We start from the raw sequence: 15315 nt of genomic DNA on the forward strand, positions 1-15315 counted from the left end.
TTTATAGAAGATGTGATGGTTAATTTATTTTAGAGGTCCTGCAAACTGAATAAAGGAATAACGCCAAATCAGCATTTATTCTCCTTTAATCCTGGGGTTCAGGAGAGGAAAATGCAAAAAAGTCAAGAAATTTGAAAGATAAAAAATAGGGTTGGAACCACTTCAGCAGAAGGAAGAAATTAGAAAGATAAATCAAATATATAGGAATTAGATAAAAAAACATCGGGATCCGAGTTTGCAGATAGATGCCTAACGAATGTTAGATATCTTTAAAAAGCGGGATAATTCGAATTTCTGGTATGTAATAAATGCAATGGGAGACAGCCAGGTTTTTAAATGGATGAATCCAGTAGCGGAGGAAGGGTGGGTGGAGCATTTTACAGTCATGTACTCATCAGAGGTGAGAGAGCCATATATTTATTGTAATAATAAGAGCCATCTCTGATAATAGACACCTGGAGGCTCTGGAGAACAATCCTATGTTGTCCCTATTTTTAAGAGAGGCTTAAGGACGGATCCCAAAAACTATAGGCCCATCACATTGCAGGATGCCGACAGCAACATATTCGCTCCTATCCTTTTAAAACATTTGACTACTTGGGCCGAGAGTGTGGGTATGCCGAAGAAACTTTAGACTGGTTTTAGAAAGTATTTGGGAACCTCCTTTTAACGTTTTTTTCTTGAAATGTTTTGTATAAAATGCATCTAGTTTTGTAGCAGCGATAGATTTTCCTTCTGCATTTGACTTAGTGAATTGTAAGTTATTGTGGAGGAAATTGGCAAATGGGATATCTTGGAGGGACTGATTAAGATAATCCTCTCATTTCATGAAAACTCAAATATACAAGTTAGACTAGATAGTGAAAGTAATCACTTGAGGAAAATCTTCACTAAAATAGGTTTAAGGCATTGTTACATATTAGCTCCCGGTCTATTTAACTTGTGTGTTTCAGATGTAGACAAATATCTGGGAAAATAGTGGATTGTAGGTTCTCATGCCTGGCATATGCCAATGTTTTTTTACTATTGGACTGCACCGCTGTAGGACTTCAGAGGTTGCTGAACACTTTTGCATTGTAGGCTGATGATCATTTCTTGAAGATCAACCCCAGTAAAACTAAAATATTGCAATTTACTAAGGGCCTCATCACAAGTTGGGCGGTATCCCAGTGGTATTACCGCCGGTATACCACCCAGACCCAATAGCGTTACTGCCAGACCCTCCGGAGCTATTAACGTCGGAGCACGTGTTTGGCGGTAACAGTAATTCCCCATTCCCCATTGGGTCTTTTGGAATTTTCCCCTCAGAGCTGGGGGTAAATGCAGCCAAACCTGTGATTTGGCGGACCCTTAAATGCGGCGGTAATAGCATTACCAACGCATTTAAGCATTACTGCCAAACTCGTGATGAGGCTGTAAGTCTAAAAGAATGAAACAGTGAATAATTTGATCCATCTTGGCTTTTCTGTTGTGGTTAAGCCAGGTAAAATTTACATAGTGGACTTTTTAAGACATAAGGCAGAAGCTCTAGCAGGCCATATGTTAAAAATTAATTTTAAATATGGGAAATGCTCTGTGCATCCCCTAATAATGTTTTATGTGGGAAGGTTACCCCCCAAAATAATATACGGGGTTAAAACTGGACAGCCTCTGGTCTTCGAATCATTAGAATATTATGAGGCCCTTATTTGGCAAAGAGTCTTGAGGTTACCCTCTTGTAGTCCACTGGCAGCTATACGTTATGAGCTTGGTCTAAGATCATAGCAGGTGAGGGCAAAATGAGATTTTTGTTCTTTCAAAAAATGGTACATTATTTAGTGATGTGTCTGTTATACTCCACTGTAAAAAGGCAAACTCTACTAATTTATTTGTGGTGAAATGTACTGTAATATTGTCTGGTTGGGAGTGGACGGTTTGATTGAAAATCCCGCTAACGTTAAATTAATACTTTACAATGAATATTTGGTCTCAACCATGCCCACCTTTCAATGGTATGCTTCCTTTGCCAACTTAAGATTTGAACACAAGAAGCTGGGGCAGTTGGCCCTTATCTTTGCCTTTTTCCTAGCAGATATTCCCATATGGATTTTATGACATTCAGATTTGTCATTTTACCAACCAGGCATATTCTGGTTGGGAGGAAATTGCTCCCTGAATCCCTAGATCTTTGTAGATTTTGTGCTAATGTAATGGCGAGGGAAATACTGATACATCTTATTGTTTACTTACCGATGTTAGCAGGGTATTGTACAAGTACGTGTTGTGAATTAACAGATTGTGAAAAATATGTGTCTGCGCCTTTTGGGTGGCTATTCTACTTCCATTTTTTATTAGCTGTCTTGAGTTTATTGAAATGTTTGAAGCTCTTGGATTATGAGGCATAGATAAGTAGCAAATTACTATTATATTTTAGATTTGATAAGTGTTTTATGGTTTTTGTAAGATTTGAATGAACTGTCTTTTTATTAGAGTATTTTAATGTAGCTGTGTATCTTATCTTCCTTTCATGTTCTTCTGTGTTGGTTTTGTTTCCAATATTGCTTTGGAAGTTATATAATATTTGTAAAAAGTTGAATGTATTTAAACCAAACACAATAAATAAAAAATAAATAAAATAAAGACTTGCTGGACTGTTCTTTATTTTAGCTTGTAGCATATTGTCTATGTATATAATCATGTTAATTCATAATGATGGATTTTGCAAACTCGCCTGAATGTTCCAGCAACAGGCTGGTGTTATGGCCGACGTTTGTTAATGTATACATAACTTCATAGATATTGCAATGTTTCATCTTTTTCCATTATAAAGATTTGTTAAAAAAAAGTTATGCAGTCTTCGTCTGTTCACAACAGGCATGATGGAATAGACATTTTACAGAAGTCATTAAAGACCGTTCTGTCCATTTCTTTCATCTCCGGACAGTGTTGACCTGATAGTGCCTGATTAAATTACTTGTATGAGGGGGTAGAAGTGTATTTTGCTGATTTTTTACAATTTAGCATTAGAGGCATGTTGTGCTGAATTTTGCTGCAAGCAGCTATGTTAATATCGCCATGGTGCACGGGCTGCGTAGCATTTATGTTTAAATACAACCCTATTGTTGCAAGGTCATGGTCATCTTGCTCTGGTGTCATGCAAAGACACACCCTCTGTAGTTGTCGATCTGTGCCTGATTCTTTGTCAGCCTGTCGATAGGTTTCAGCTGCGCACATGAGGGTCTGGGCCCTCAAAGTTCTTAATTTAGACTAATCATTTTGTATTAATTAAGCTTTATAAACCTAGGCCGATGGTAATACTGGACCCCAAAGGCTGAGTCAAAGGCCCGAGCGTAGTGTTTAATGACGTTCACAGGCCCATAACTCTAGGTTTGGCATCATATTGAGGTCTATAAAGCTACAATGACCCGCTCAAATTTAGGGTTGAATGGGATAAAAAACAAAATGTCAATTTGCATTGAGTGGTTTCTGGGAATGGGCTAGTTCCCAACACGCACGTACTAATGTGATGTGGAGGGAGGGAAGGGACAGGGCTTAGTAAACAGCCGGTCAACCTCTTCCAGGTATGCCCCATCAAAGTAAGGAGGTGGCTGGGAGGTGTTAGGGGGAGAAGACAGACGGGTGTGTCTGCCAGGTGCAGCTCAGCAAAGATTGAGCCGACATGAGGTGGAACCATCCACCCCCAGCCGTATAACGGTAAGGAGCAGGGAGTTGGAGGTATGGGATTTATGGTGCCTCTGCCGTGTCATTCAGGTGCATCTGAAGCAAGATGGGGAGTGGTGCGGCCGACGGTGTTGTTGGCACAGCACTCCTGTGATAAGAGGGACCATTGTGCTGAGAGTCATGCTTGTATTGGTGAATGGGGTACTCATGTGGCTCCAATTTCAGGGCTTTTTATTGATTTCCAAGTAATACCGGCTCTTATTGCCCAGAAATGTGCCAATGGGGGAATGCCAAGCCACTCCCTTAGGTTATAACTGTAATTACAAATTACAAAAACCCTTTATTTGATATGTTTTTGTTCCTTTGATTAACCACATTTTGTAATATTTTCTTACTTAATATAGTGATTTATTCTGTCTTCTTGGTAGGACGATGACTTGGTTTTCTGGCAACGAGCAGCTAATGGAAGAGATACACCAGTACCCATGGAGGAAGACCCCCTCCTTGATATGGAGATGCTTATGGCAGAGTTTAGCGATACACTTTTTTCAACACTCTCTTCACATCAACCAGTTGCTTGGCCAAATCCAAGGGAAATAGGTAGGTCTTTGGAGTATAACATTTGGGAAGATTTTACAACTTTACACATGGCCTTTATTGACACATGTGAGAGACTGCATCCTGGTGTGTCAAGTGATCAACACATCCTTTGGCTGCCCGACCGCCATAGTGCACAGAGCGGCGGAGCTTCAGTGCTTCCCGGTGCAACTTTGGATGTATGTATACGTCGTAAGTGTCAAACAGGGACACGTGCTTTGGATTTATGACACCATAAGGCATGATTACTTGCTACTATGTTGGTTAGGTCCTGATGGTAATTATTGTCCAAGCCAAGACATCTATGAAGCCATGGTTTGCAGACCTCTGGCCGAAGTGTGCTGACTAAACTGATTCAACATGTCAGTTACATTGCTATTCCGTTACCTATACCTCTTCTTTTTCAAGGAACATTTTGCGCTTTAAATGGGATCCCCCACCTGTTTAATACCTCCTGTGTACAGTTTAAGGCTGTTATGAAAAGATAATGCTTTTTCCTTTAAAGAAAACCCATGTCCGCAACAAGGAAGCAGGGACTCCAGAGTATGGAATGCATTTTCTTTTGTTTCTGAGATGTATGACTCAGTACTATTGGATGTTGCACCATTGGTATATACCATACTGGCTTATGATTGGTAATCCATGTTCTGTTTCTTCCATCGTGGCTGGAAATTTTCTGGATCTGCCACTGGGACTGGTTTATCATAGCGTCTATTGTTAGTTCCTGTGAGTAATCACATTTTGACCTCTTGCCTGTGCTGGATAGGGACTGCATGCGGACAGTCGACCACTGGTAGCATGCTCTCATTCAGCAGTAAGGTTGTATGCCTGAAAACCACAAGATAAGGACAGAACATGACAGACATTTAGGGTTCAGAATATATGCAGCACCGCTTTGCATAATACCAAGAGTGACACACCGTGAATAAATGAAGTCCATAAAAGTCAAATCCAGCATTGGCCACAAGACAGTGATGTGAAGGAAGGCACCAGGTGAGCGGGGCTTTCTAAGTGGTGAAAAAGAGCAGCAGGCAGGAAGGTACCAGGTGGGCGGGGCATAGGCCAGGTGACCTAGATCCACTTGCACCTGCTCCCCATCTGTAAAGGAAAAGAAGCTGGAGGGCTCCTTAAGTAGGGAAACAGAGCGGCAAGCAGGAAGGCACCAGGTGGGCATGGCTTGCTAATTGGTGAAAAAGAGCGGCAAGCAGGAAGGCACCAATTGGGCGGGGCTTGCTAAGTGGTGAAAAAGAGTGCAAGGCAGGAAGGCGCCAGGTGGGCTTGGTTTAGGCCAGGTGACCTAGATCCACTTGCACCTGCTCCCCATCTTCAAAGGAAAAGAAGCTGGAGGGCTCCTTAAGTAGGGAAAGAGCAGCAAGCAGTAAGGCACCAGGTGGGCGTGGCTTGCTAAGTGGTGAAAAAGAGCGGGTAGCAGGAAGGCTCCAGGTGGGTGGGGCTTGCTAAGTGGTGAAAAAGAGCAGCAGGCAGGAAGGCACCAGGTGGGCGTGGCTTGCTAAGTGGTGAAAAAGAGCAGGAAGCAGGAAGGCACCAGGTGGGCGGGGGCTTAGGCCAGGTGACCTAGATCCACTTGTACCTGCTCCCCATCTGCAAAGGAAAAGAGGCTGGAAGGCTCCTTAAGTAAGGAAACAGAGCGGCAAGCAGGAAGGCACCAGGTGGGCATGGCTTGCTAAGTAGTGAAAAAGAGCGGGAAGCAGGAAGGCGCCAGTTGGGCGGGACTTGCTAAGTGGTGAAAAAGAGCGGCAGGCAGGAAGGCACCAGGTGGGCGGGGCTTAGGCCAGGTGACCTAGATCCACTTGCACCTGCTCTCCATGAACATGTTGCCATCTTGATAACCTGCATGCCACAGATCAATGGAGGCTGATGGTAGTATACGCTTGTGTGCATGCACACACACACACGCACTCTCTCTTTACGTTACAGCCTTTAGTTTACTTGCGGGCCAAAAGGTGTTCAGTAATCACAGACATGTTACCCTTTGGTATGGCAGTAGGGAATACCGACAGATGCGTGAATTTTGCAGTGTGACTTATTATATGTAAATTCAATGATAGAACCAGGGAAATCCCCCATTGCCATATGTTTAGAGAACATTATCCAATATAAATATATAAACCCCAAAGCCGCCACCCCAAAGTAAACACTTTTCCTTCATGGCACTGTATCTATTCTTCCTATTGCTAACATATTGATTTTGTGTCGGGCACGTGTGGTTTATGGAATGGCATTAAAAACGGCTCCAACTGAAACTACTTGGCAGACGGCACATCCAACAGTGCAAGACTGAGACTGTCCAGCACTTGCTTACTGCAGCCTTTCCAAATCAGAATTAAAAAGCACACTTTGACAGTTATTATTGTTCAATTAAGTGGTTCACAGTATCTTTAACGGTATACCGTTATATCCCTATATATGACTATATTTTAGCCTCGGTTCACAATGTATGCGCGTCTGATTATGCTGCTCCTCTCCCCCATGTCCCTCTCCTCATCTCACATATTCCCCACCACTGCCTTGTGGCGTGTTGTAGGTCGGCAAAAGGAAACTTCCTCCATATCACTGCTTGGCTTGCTTAATGTTTGGTAGCTTATCACAGTTTATATTACACATTGATTACACTGAAAGAATGACATCACCATACCTCCGCAGACCTCTGGCCGAAGTGTGCTGACTAAACTGATTCAACATGTCAGTTACATTGCTATTCCGTTACCTATACCTCTTCTTTTTCAAGGAACATTTTGCGCTTTAAATGGGATCCCCCACCTGTTTAATACCTCCTGTGTACAGTTTAAGGCTGTTATGAAAAGATAATGCTTTTTCCTTTAAAGAAAACCCATGTCCGCAACAAGGAAGCAGGGACTCCAGAGTATGGAATGCATTTTCTTTTGTTTCTGAGATGTATGACTCAGTACTATTGGATGTTGCACCATTGGTATATACCATACTGGCTTATGATTGGTAATCCATGTTCTGTTTCTTCCATCGTGGCTGGAAATTTTCTGGATCTGCCACTGGGACTGGTTTATCATAGCGTCTATTGTTAGTTCCTGTGAGTAATCACATTTTGACCTCTTGCCTGTGCTGGATAGGGACTGCATGCGGACAGTCGACCACTGGTAGCATGCTCTCATTCAGCAGTAAGGTTGTATGCCTGAAAACCACAAGATAAGGACAGAACATGACAGACATTTAGGGTTCAGAATATATGCAGCACCGCTTTGCATAATACCAAGAATGTATGCATTGGAATTACATAGCTCAAACATAGCTGGAGCACAGGAAAGCACAGCACACAATCTGAGTAGGGAGTACGTTTACAGTTGTGCGTTACAGAGGAGCGGAGGGTCGAATACAGTTATCAATAGGGCAAGTAGCTAGGCGGCAACATGATAGGTATTAGATATTTTGCTATTTGTTTTGTGTTACTTCATGTGCTGCTCAGTAGAGTACAGTTAGTCCTATTATAATATGGCCACGTGCCCTTGCAAATTGGATTTCAGGAAACCCCTCGAGCAGTCTCCCCTTCCTTCGAGAAACATTTTTATTGATTTTTAAAAGTGTATCACAGGAGCACTGGAGGAAGGGGAGCAGCTATAATATGGAAACCCTCAGTGCATGCACCCCTGACCCTCAGCACATACACACTGAGCAGTTGGGGAATAAAGGCCCTATTATAGCAATACCTGGGCTTGTAATGGCAATACCTGCCATTTGACAGGGATATTTGGATATATGATGACACTACGGCTATATTAATATCTGCTTGCCTTTCATCTGGCCAAATGAAGCTTTTACTTGCCAATCATCCACTGTCAAGCACCTGAAATCAGAGAGAATGCAGTTAAGGTGACTAGTTGAATTTGTATGTTTAATGCAGCCTTTATTATCAGACCAGAAGAAACGTTTAGCTTTTATAGGCATGCAATTAAAGTTTTACATTGAGCAAAATAAGATTTCTGTGGATGACCAGTTTGCTTACGGAATTTTACAAAGGCGGTCATAAAGCATGAGACAATAAGTATCACAGTAGCTGTTAGCAAACAGAGGAATGCTAAAACCTCAGTTAGAAAATAGATAGATAAAACCCAAAACAAATCCGGTATTGAAGGGCTCAAGCTTTATTGTGGCTAAAAACCAAAGTCTGGAAACTATTAGGAAGCCTCTGTGAGATGATGGGATTGGAAGCTTGTATTTGCCAGGGATAAGCTATTGTACCCGTGGGAAGACACCTGGGAGGTATATGACTAGGGGTGTCACGGTATTAGTTTTATGATGGTATGATAACCTTCTTGCCAAATGATGGTATATCATGGTTATTGCGGTATAGCAGGTGGAGTTAACTAATCTTAACAAATATTTTCTAAAAGGTCATAAATTGAGAGATTTATCATCACAAACAAAACCAGGCACCCAGGGCCAGAATTGTGTGAAGAGGGGCGTGGGGGGACCTGCTGCAACTGGCAAAGCAAACTGAATAGCTTTTCTTAAGTGGTCATTTAGGCTTTTTGCTCCCCCACTGGCTACTGGTGAAGATATGATATGATATGATCGTTTATTTATATAGCGCCTATACACAATGTGTTTCAAAGCGCTTCAAGGCCAGGGAGGGAACAAGGGAAAATACAACCACATTCTTACGGGCCATGAACAGTAAGGATGTGAAATTAACTATCATACTCTGCCTGAAGACATTTCAGATAGTGCAAGAGCTAAGTCATAGATAAGGAAGGGAGGGGGAGAGTGGGAAGCAAATGGAAACAGACAGGCGACTACCGTACTAGGCCTGACGACATTTCTGGTAGAGCCGGAGAAAAACAAAAGGTGAGGGAGAGGGGTGCAGAAAGGGAGGGGAGGAACAAAACAAGCAACTATCATACTAGGCCTGATGACATTTCAGATAGTGCTGGAGGGATGGTGGGGAGGAAGAAAACAGTAATGGGACGGTGGAGGACACAGACGAGGTTGCTATCATATTAGGTCCAGGGACAATTCTGATAGAGTAAGTGCACAGAAGAAAGTAAGGGCAGGAGATAGGAAAATGGAGAAGGGAAAGGAGGAGAGAAAAGAGAGTAAGCAGTCAAAAAGAGTGGAGAAGCAAGAGTGGAGAGCGAATACAATTGCAGAAGTCAGTAGTAACATATAATGTTGCAAGCCAGGATACAAGATGAAGATGGGAGCAGCATGATTCAGGGCCACCATGAGTACAAGATGCAAAGGAAGTCCAGCATGAGAGTTGAGAAAGAGTGACACACCGTGAATAAATGAAGTCCATAAAAGTCAAATCCAGCATTGGCCACAAGACAGTGATGTGAAGGAAGGCACCAGGTGAGCGGGGCTTTCTAAGTGGTGAAAAAGAGCAGCAGGCAGGAAGGTACCAGGTGGGCGGGGCATAGGCCAGGTGACCTAGATCCACTTGCACCTGCTCCCCATCTGTAAAGGAAAAGAAGCTGGAGGGCTCCTTAAGTAGGGAAACAGAGCGGCAAGCAGGAAGGCACCAGGTGGGCATGGCTTGCTAATTGGTGAAAAAGAGCGGCAAGCAGGAAGGCACCAATTGGGCGGGGCTTGCTAAGTGGTGAAAAAGAGTGCAAGGCAGGAAGGCGCCAGGTGGGCTTGGTTTAGGCCAGGTGACCTAGATCCACTTGCACCTGCTCCCCATCTTCAAAGGAAAAGAAGCTGGAGGGCTCCTTAAGTAGGGAAAGAGCAGCAAGCAGTAAGGCACCAGGTGGGCGTGGCTTGCTAAGTGGTGAAAAAGAGCGGGTAGCAGGAAGGCTCCAGGTGGGTGGGGCTTGCTAAGTGGTGAAAAAGAGCAGCAGGCAGGAAGGCACCAGGTGGGCGTGGCTTGCTAAGTGGTGAAAAAGAGCAGGAAGCAGGAAGGCACCAGGTGGGCGGGGGCTTAGGCCAGGTGACCTAGATCCACTTGTACCTGCTCCCCATCTGCAAAGGAAAAGAGACTGGAAGGCTCCTTAAGTAGGGAAACAGAGCGGCAAGCAGGAAGGCACCAGGTGGGCATGGCTTGCTAAGTAGTGAAAAAGAGCGGGAAGCAGGAAGGCGCCAGTTGGGCGGGACTTGCTAAGTGGTGAAAAAGAGCGGCAGGCAGGAAGGCACCAGGTGGGCGGGGCTTAGGCCAGGTGACCTAGATCCACTTGCACCTGCCCTCCATGAACATGTTGCCATCTTGATAACCTGCATGCCACAGATCAATGGAGGCTGATGGTAGTATACGCTTGTGTGCATGCACACACACACACGCACTCTCTCTTTACGTTACAGCCTTTAGTTTACTTGCGGGCCAAAAGGTGTTCAGTAATCACAGACATGTTACCCTTTGGTATGGCTGTAGGGAATACCGACAGATGCGTGAATTTTGCAGTGTGACTTATTATATGTAAATTCAATGATAGAACCAGGGAAATCTCCCATTGCCATATGTTTAGAGAACATTATCCAATATAAATATATAAACCCCAAAGCCGCCACCCCAAAGTAAACACTTTTCCTTCATGGCACTGTATCTATTCTTCCTATTGCTAACATATTGATTTTGTGTCGGGCACGTGTGGTTTATGGAATGGCATTAAAAACGGCTCCAACTGAAACTACTTGGCAGACGGCACATCCAACAGTGCAAGACTGAGACTGTGCAGCACTTGCTTACTGCAGCCTTTCCAAATCAGAATTAAAAAGCACACTTTGACAGTTATTATTGTTCAATTAAGTGGTTCACAGTATCTTTAACGGTATACCGTTACATCCCTATATATGACTATATTTTAGCCTCGGTTCACAATGTATGCGCGTCTGATTATGCTGCTCCTCTCCCCCATGTCCCTCTCCTCATCTCACATATTCCCCACCACTGCCTTGTGGCGTGTTGTAGGTCGGCAAAAGGAAACATCCTCCATATCACTGCTTGGCTTGCTTAATGTTTGGTAGCTTATCACAGTTTATATTACACATTGATTACCCTGAAAGAATGACATCACCATACCTCCGCAACGTGCTATTATTTTTAAACTTTAGGGACAAAATGCATATAAATGTGCTTGATTCTGCTGTGTTTTTCTTAAGACTTTCTCTTGTCATTAGAAAAGTGTTACATTGTTTTGTTGATTCAATGATATTACCTGGTGCTGCACTGTAATTGTGCTCGTACAAAATAAGAATGAGATCAAAGGCTGAGACATATCTTCATAATAGCTCTGACTTGGAAAATGGAATTCGGAGCTGGTTAATAAGACAGAAATTGAGGTTCTCTATCATGGGGAACTGTTATGTACAAAGGGAGGCTTTCACATAACCAGTAGTTTAAAGGTAAGGAACCTTTTATTTGCAAGTTGATGACATAAGACGACCCCCAGCAGGAGGAGTACAATCTTCCCACTAAGGCCCTGCTTCTTCACTGGCTCTCCTTGGAACCCTGCTACATAAGATGCAGTTCTATGTTCTATAATATCTAAGTGACAATAGACATAGTGAAGGAAATATTATGCACTCATGGTTTAACAGGTAAACATTGGAAACACTGCACATCCTAACAGGAACCTCATTAACTTTTTTCAAAATGATAACAGATGCCTATTTGGCTATCCTTTTGATTTATAAAAAGATGTATTCAATTATGCAAACACAAAATATCAGTTGTTTCTTTCATTTTAATATCTGAACTTACTTTCGACAGTACAACTCTCTCCACAAACTGGAACATCCTCACTGTTTAATAACCATAATGTAAAGCGACTATTCTGCAGCCTGGGATCTGTGCTAAAAGTCATAAACTTAGAATGTCTCAGTGCATGAATGGATCCTGGAACAAACTCAATTCAAAATATTTACATTTGAAATGTAACCCACATATAATTAGTCAAATGTATTTTTTCGTTTTTACAGGAAAACAAGTGTCTTTTGTGTCAGAAATCCAAATGGATTTTGTGACTTTATTCCTATCTCTTTTCCTGCATCCCACCTCTGTCATGCCTCCTGTCTTTGACAGATTCCCAGAATGTGGGGGCAAAATGGCAAAACTGGATGAGCGCAGCATGTGAATGTAATATTTGCCTGAAGACCACAGCATATAGCAATGCCAGGTGTGCCAGGTCATGCCATGGAGGAGTCTTTGTGAGCGAGAAGCCAAGAGATGACCGGTAAGGATGGGCACACCAGGTTGCTCAAGATCATATGTTATGGGGTATTCAGTCTGCTGTGGGGCCTGGAGAGGAGAAAAGCACGGTTTCTGTTTAGGAGAAGACCAAACTTCACACCCCTTAAAGTCTCTAAGGTTCTTGTTAGCCTCAGTGGGTTTTTTGCTTCTTTGACATAAAGAGGCTAGATGGTGATGTGTTCTTTATCATAGAGGTTCTCTGCAGTGTTAGTGGTTTTACACATCAAACACTTGTATTCGGATACATCAAGGTTAAGGCACACAGCGTCGGAACACTCTCAGAAGTTGAGGCATTTGACATCTAAACATTCAATGGGGGCATTCTAATGGACATTCAATCTCCATGCATTTCAATTTCTCTGTCTCAAAGAGTTCCACCCCAAAAGAGACTGAATCTGTGCCCCGAGATCTGGTGAACACGAGATCTGGCAAACACTTATCGTGTGAGGATTTCGATGGATGACACCCCTCGTTCTCCACCTCCCTTGGACGCTCCCATCTTGCCTCGGGACCCTCTGAGGACAGAGAAAGAAACAGGAAGAAACTTACATAGGGCCTGACATAGAACTCCTACAAAACAAAAGTTGGCCAAGAGTTCTTTCTCTACCCAGAAAACCACCTAGATCCACTGCTCTGACCCAGAAATGATCTTGCTTTTCACATTCATCAAATTGTTCTCCGAAGCATGCCCTATCTTCCACTGAGACTCATCAGTTTCATTAAGTCCTTGCTTGGGCAGCAAGCAAACTGAACATTCCTATGGTGGTTGGAGCTAAGAAGGCAGCAATTTGGTTAATGTGGTAGCCGAGAAACTTTTGCCTACTGCCTCCTTAGTTGAGGCTACTACTTGGAGGGTGTATAATATTTCAGAGCAGAATTCCCGGTTTATCAGATCTCCCATGCAGACAGAGTTTCTGGTTGTGGCGGTGAAGATAAGATCTTAATTATCTGCCTCGTCTTCACATTCTCAAGACAAGATAAGCGAACGAAGATATTTTCTATGGCTCCTAAAGATTTGAGAGCATTGTGCATGATTGCACTTCTGGCATGATGTAATAAGGCCCACTGAAATTCAGTTGAACTACTTGCCCAGTACATGCCATCTGTGATGGAATCAGCACCCAGACCTCTTACCAAGAACTGTGGAGGACTCTAGGGACTGAGGAAGCAGGCTTACCAAGGCCTTTGGGCCATTGCTGTCTGGAGTTGGTCTGAGTGCTCTGGGAAAGAGGAAAGCCATGCAGAGCTTAAGTTGGAGCTTGGAGTGTGGAAAAATGCCAGAACCCTTCACTGCTGCAGTTCCCTTACCAGGTTTGAAAAGTGCTTTCCCTCCTCAAGTGGAACGGGGGCTTTGTGAAAAGAACCGAAGGCTCACACCACCATGACCCAGCACTTCTTTAATGCCATTTTCTTGTGTCCCATAAAGAAAGCATTACACTTGACCGGCCAGGTCGAGAGTTGCGTATCGGAGGGGGGACGTCCTCCTGACTCCAAAATGCCCCTTGGTAATTTGAAGCCCTGGAGGTACACACCGAGGGTACAGCAGAACTGAATTGCCTAAATAAAAGCCCAAGACAACCAGAGAATGGGGGAAAGCTCCACCGGGGAGAAGCAATGAAAAGTCTGTTGTAGAAACTTGACTACCCAGAGAAGTGTCGCAGAGAGCAGACCAATCGGGCCAAGTTGACATGTCCTAGAGAGCTGAGGAGGCTCAGACAATTGCGTGAGCTGGAGCAGCTCAAAGACCCAGGAGAGAGAACCAAGTTCCATGAGAGCTACGAGAGCTGACAAAGATGAGGGCCTAAGAACGGTGGGACAGCTGAAAAGTGTGAGACACCAAGGAGAGCGAATAAGCATGGGAGATCCACAGGATCTTAGAGACACGGAAGGCCTCAGAGAGCAGAGCAAGCTGAGGCAGCAGAGTGAGCACCAAAAACGGATCTAAAAAATGCTGGAGAGCATTGGCATGCCTGCAAGACTAGATACAAAGCCATGAGACTCCTGAAAGACCATTGAAACCAACCTGTCCCTGGAAGGCGAACTGATGAGGGAATGGACATATCTGGCTCTGGCAAAATCTGAGCAGGCAGGGCTTTCTACCCTCAGGGCAAAGTGAGCTGGGTACTACATCCCTGATCATGTATCTAGAGTGCCAAGAAGTTGGACTCTTTATCCCCGAGAGTTGGGGTTATCAATTTCCCTAATAGACATGAAAACTCAGAGTCACTGTAGTGTAGCCCTTTGCTACATCTTTTGCTTATAGCAGAAATAAGTGGGTCTTTGGAATAAGTATCATTGGCATAGCTGAAATAGACATTTGGGTAAACGGGGGCCTGGTTTCCAGGTTTGCATACACCTTGATAGAAAGCCTGGTCTTGAGAGTTACTGGAGGTTTCAGGTATGAGATCTGCTGTGCCATAGATATACGCTTAACAGAAGGTTAAGCTTCCTGTTATATGGATACCTCTATAGCTGCTGTTTGTTTACTACCAGGCGTTCTGGGTGCTGTAATGTCTTGGAGCTGGGAACATAATAACCACTGTAAGGCATGGTATCACAAGTATGCCACTGACACAAGAGCTACAAGTTTGAAAATCTTTATTAAATTCTTGAGGTTTCGAAAACTCCTACTTTGCCCTATAGCTACGATGGGAGTAGTCTCTACCATGAAATAATAAAGAAAGCACGGTCCTAGTTAGTTTGTCAAATCAAAATGGCCTATTCTAAAAAAGAAAAAAATGCCTGCCCTATCTCTTATACAAACAATGTATAATGGGGAATGTGTATGCAAAGGAAAGTCAGTGTTATAATATAAAGGGTCGAGGTAGCTGAGTCTGCTCTCCTCCCCACGTTGGACAGTACGGAGTAAGGCGGCCCACGTA

The 15315-nt window shown here is 43.5% G+C and overlaps 1 protein-coding gene across 1 annotated transcript in view; it reads left to right on the plus strand.

The window, feature by feature from the left end:
* MLXIP (MLX interacting protein) overlaps positions 1-15315 on the plus strand; it is a 1610055-nt gene that overhangs the window by 750222 nt on the left and 844518 nt on the right. Inside the window, exon 6 of the mRNA XM_069619595.1 lies at positions 4089-4260. Within this exon, the coding sequence (XP_069475696.1) occupies positions 4089-4260 (172 nt within the window). The remainder of the gene's footprint in view (positions 1-4088; positions 4261-15315) is intronic.

Source organism: Ambystoma mexicanum, chromosome 10, assembly GCF_040938575.1.
Source record: "Ambystoma mexicanum isolate Mex_15411 chromosome 10, UKY_AmexF1_1, whole genome shotgun sequence".
Classification (NCBI taxonomy): domain Eukaryota; kingdom Metazoa; phylum Chordata; class Amphibia; order Caudata; family Ambystomatidae; genus Ambystoma; species Ambystoma mexicanum.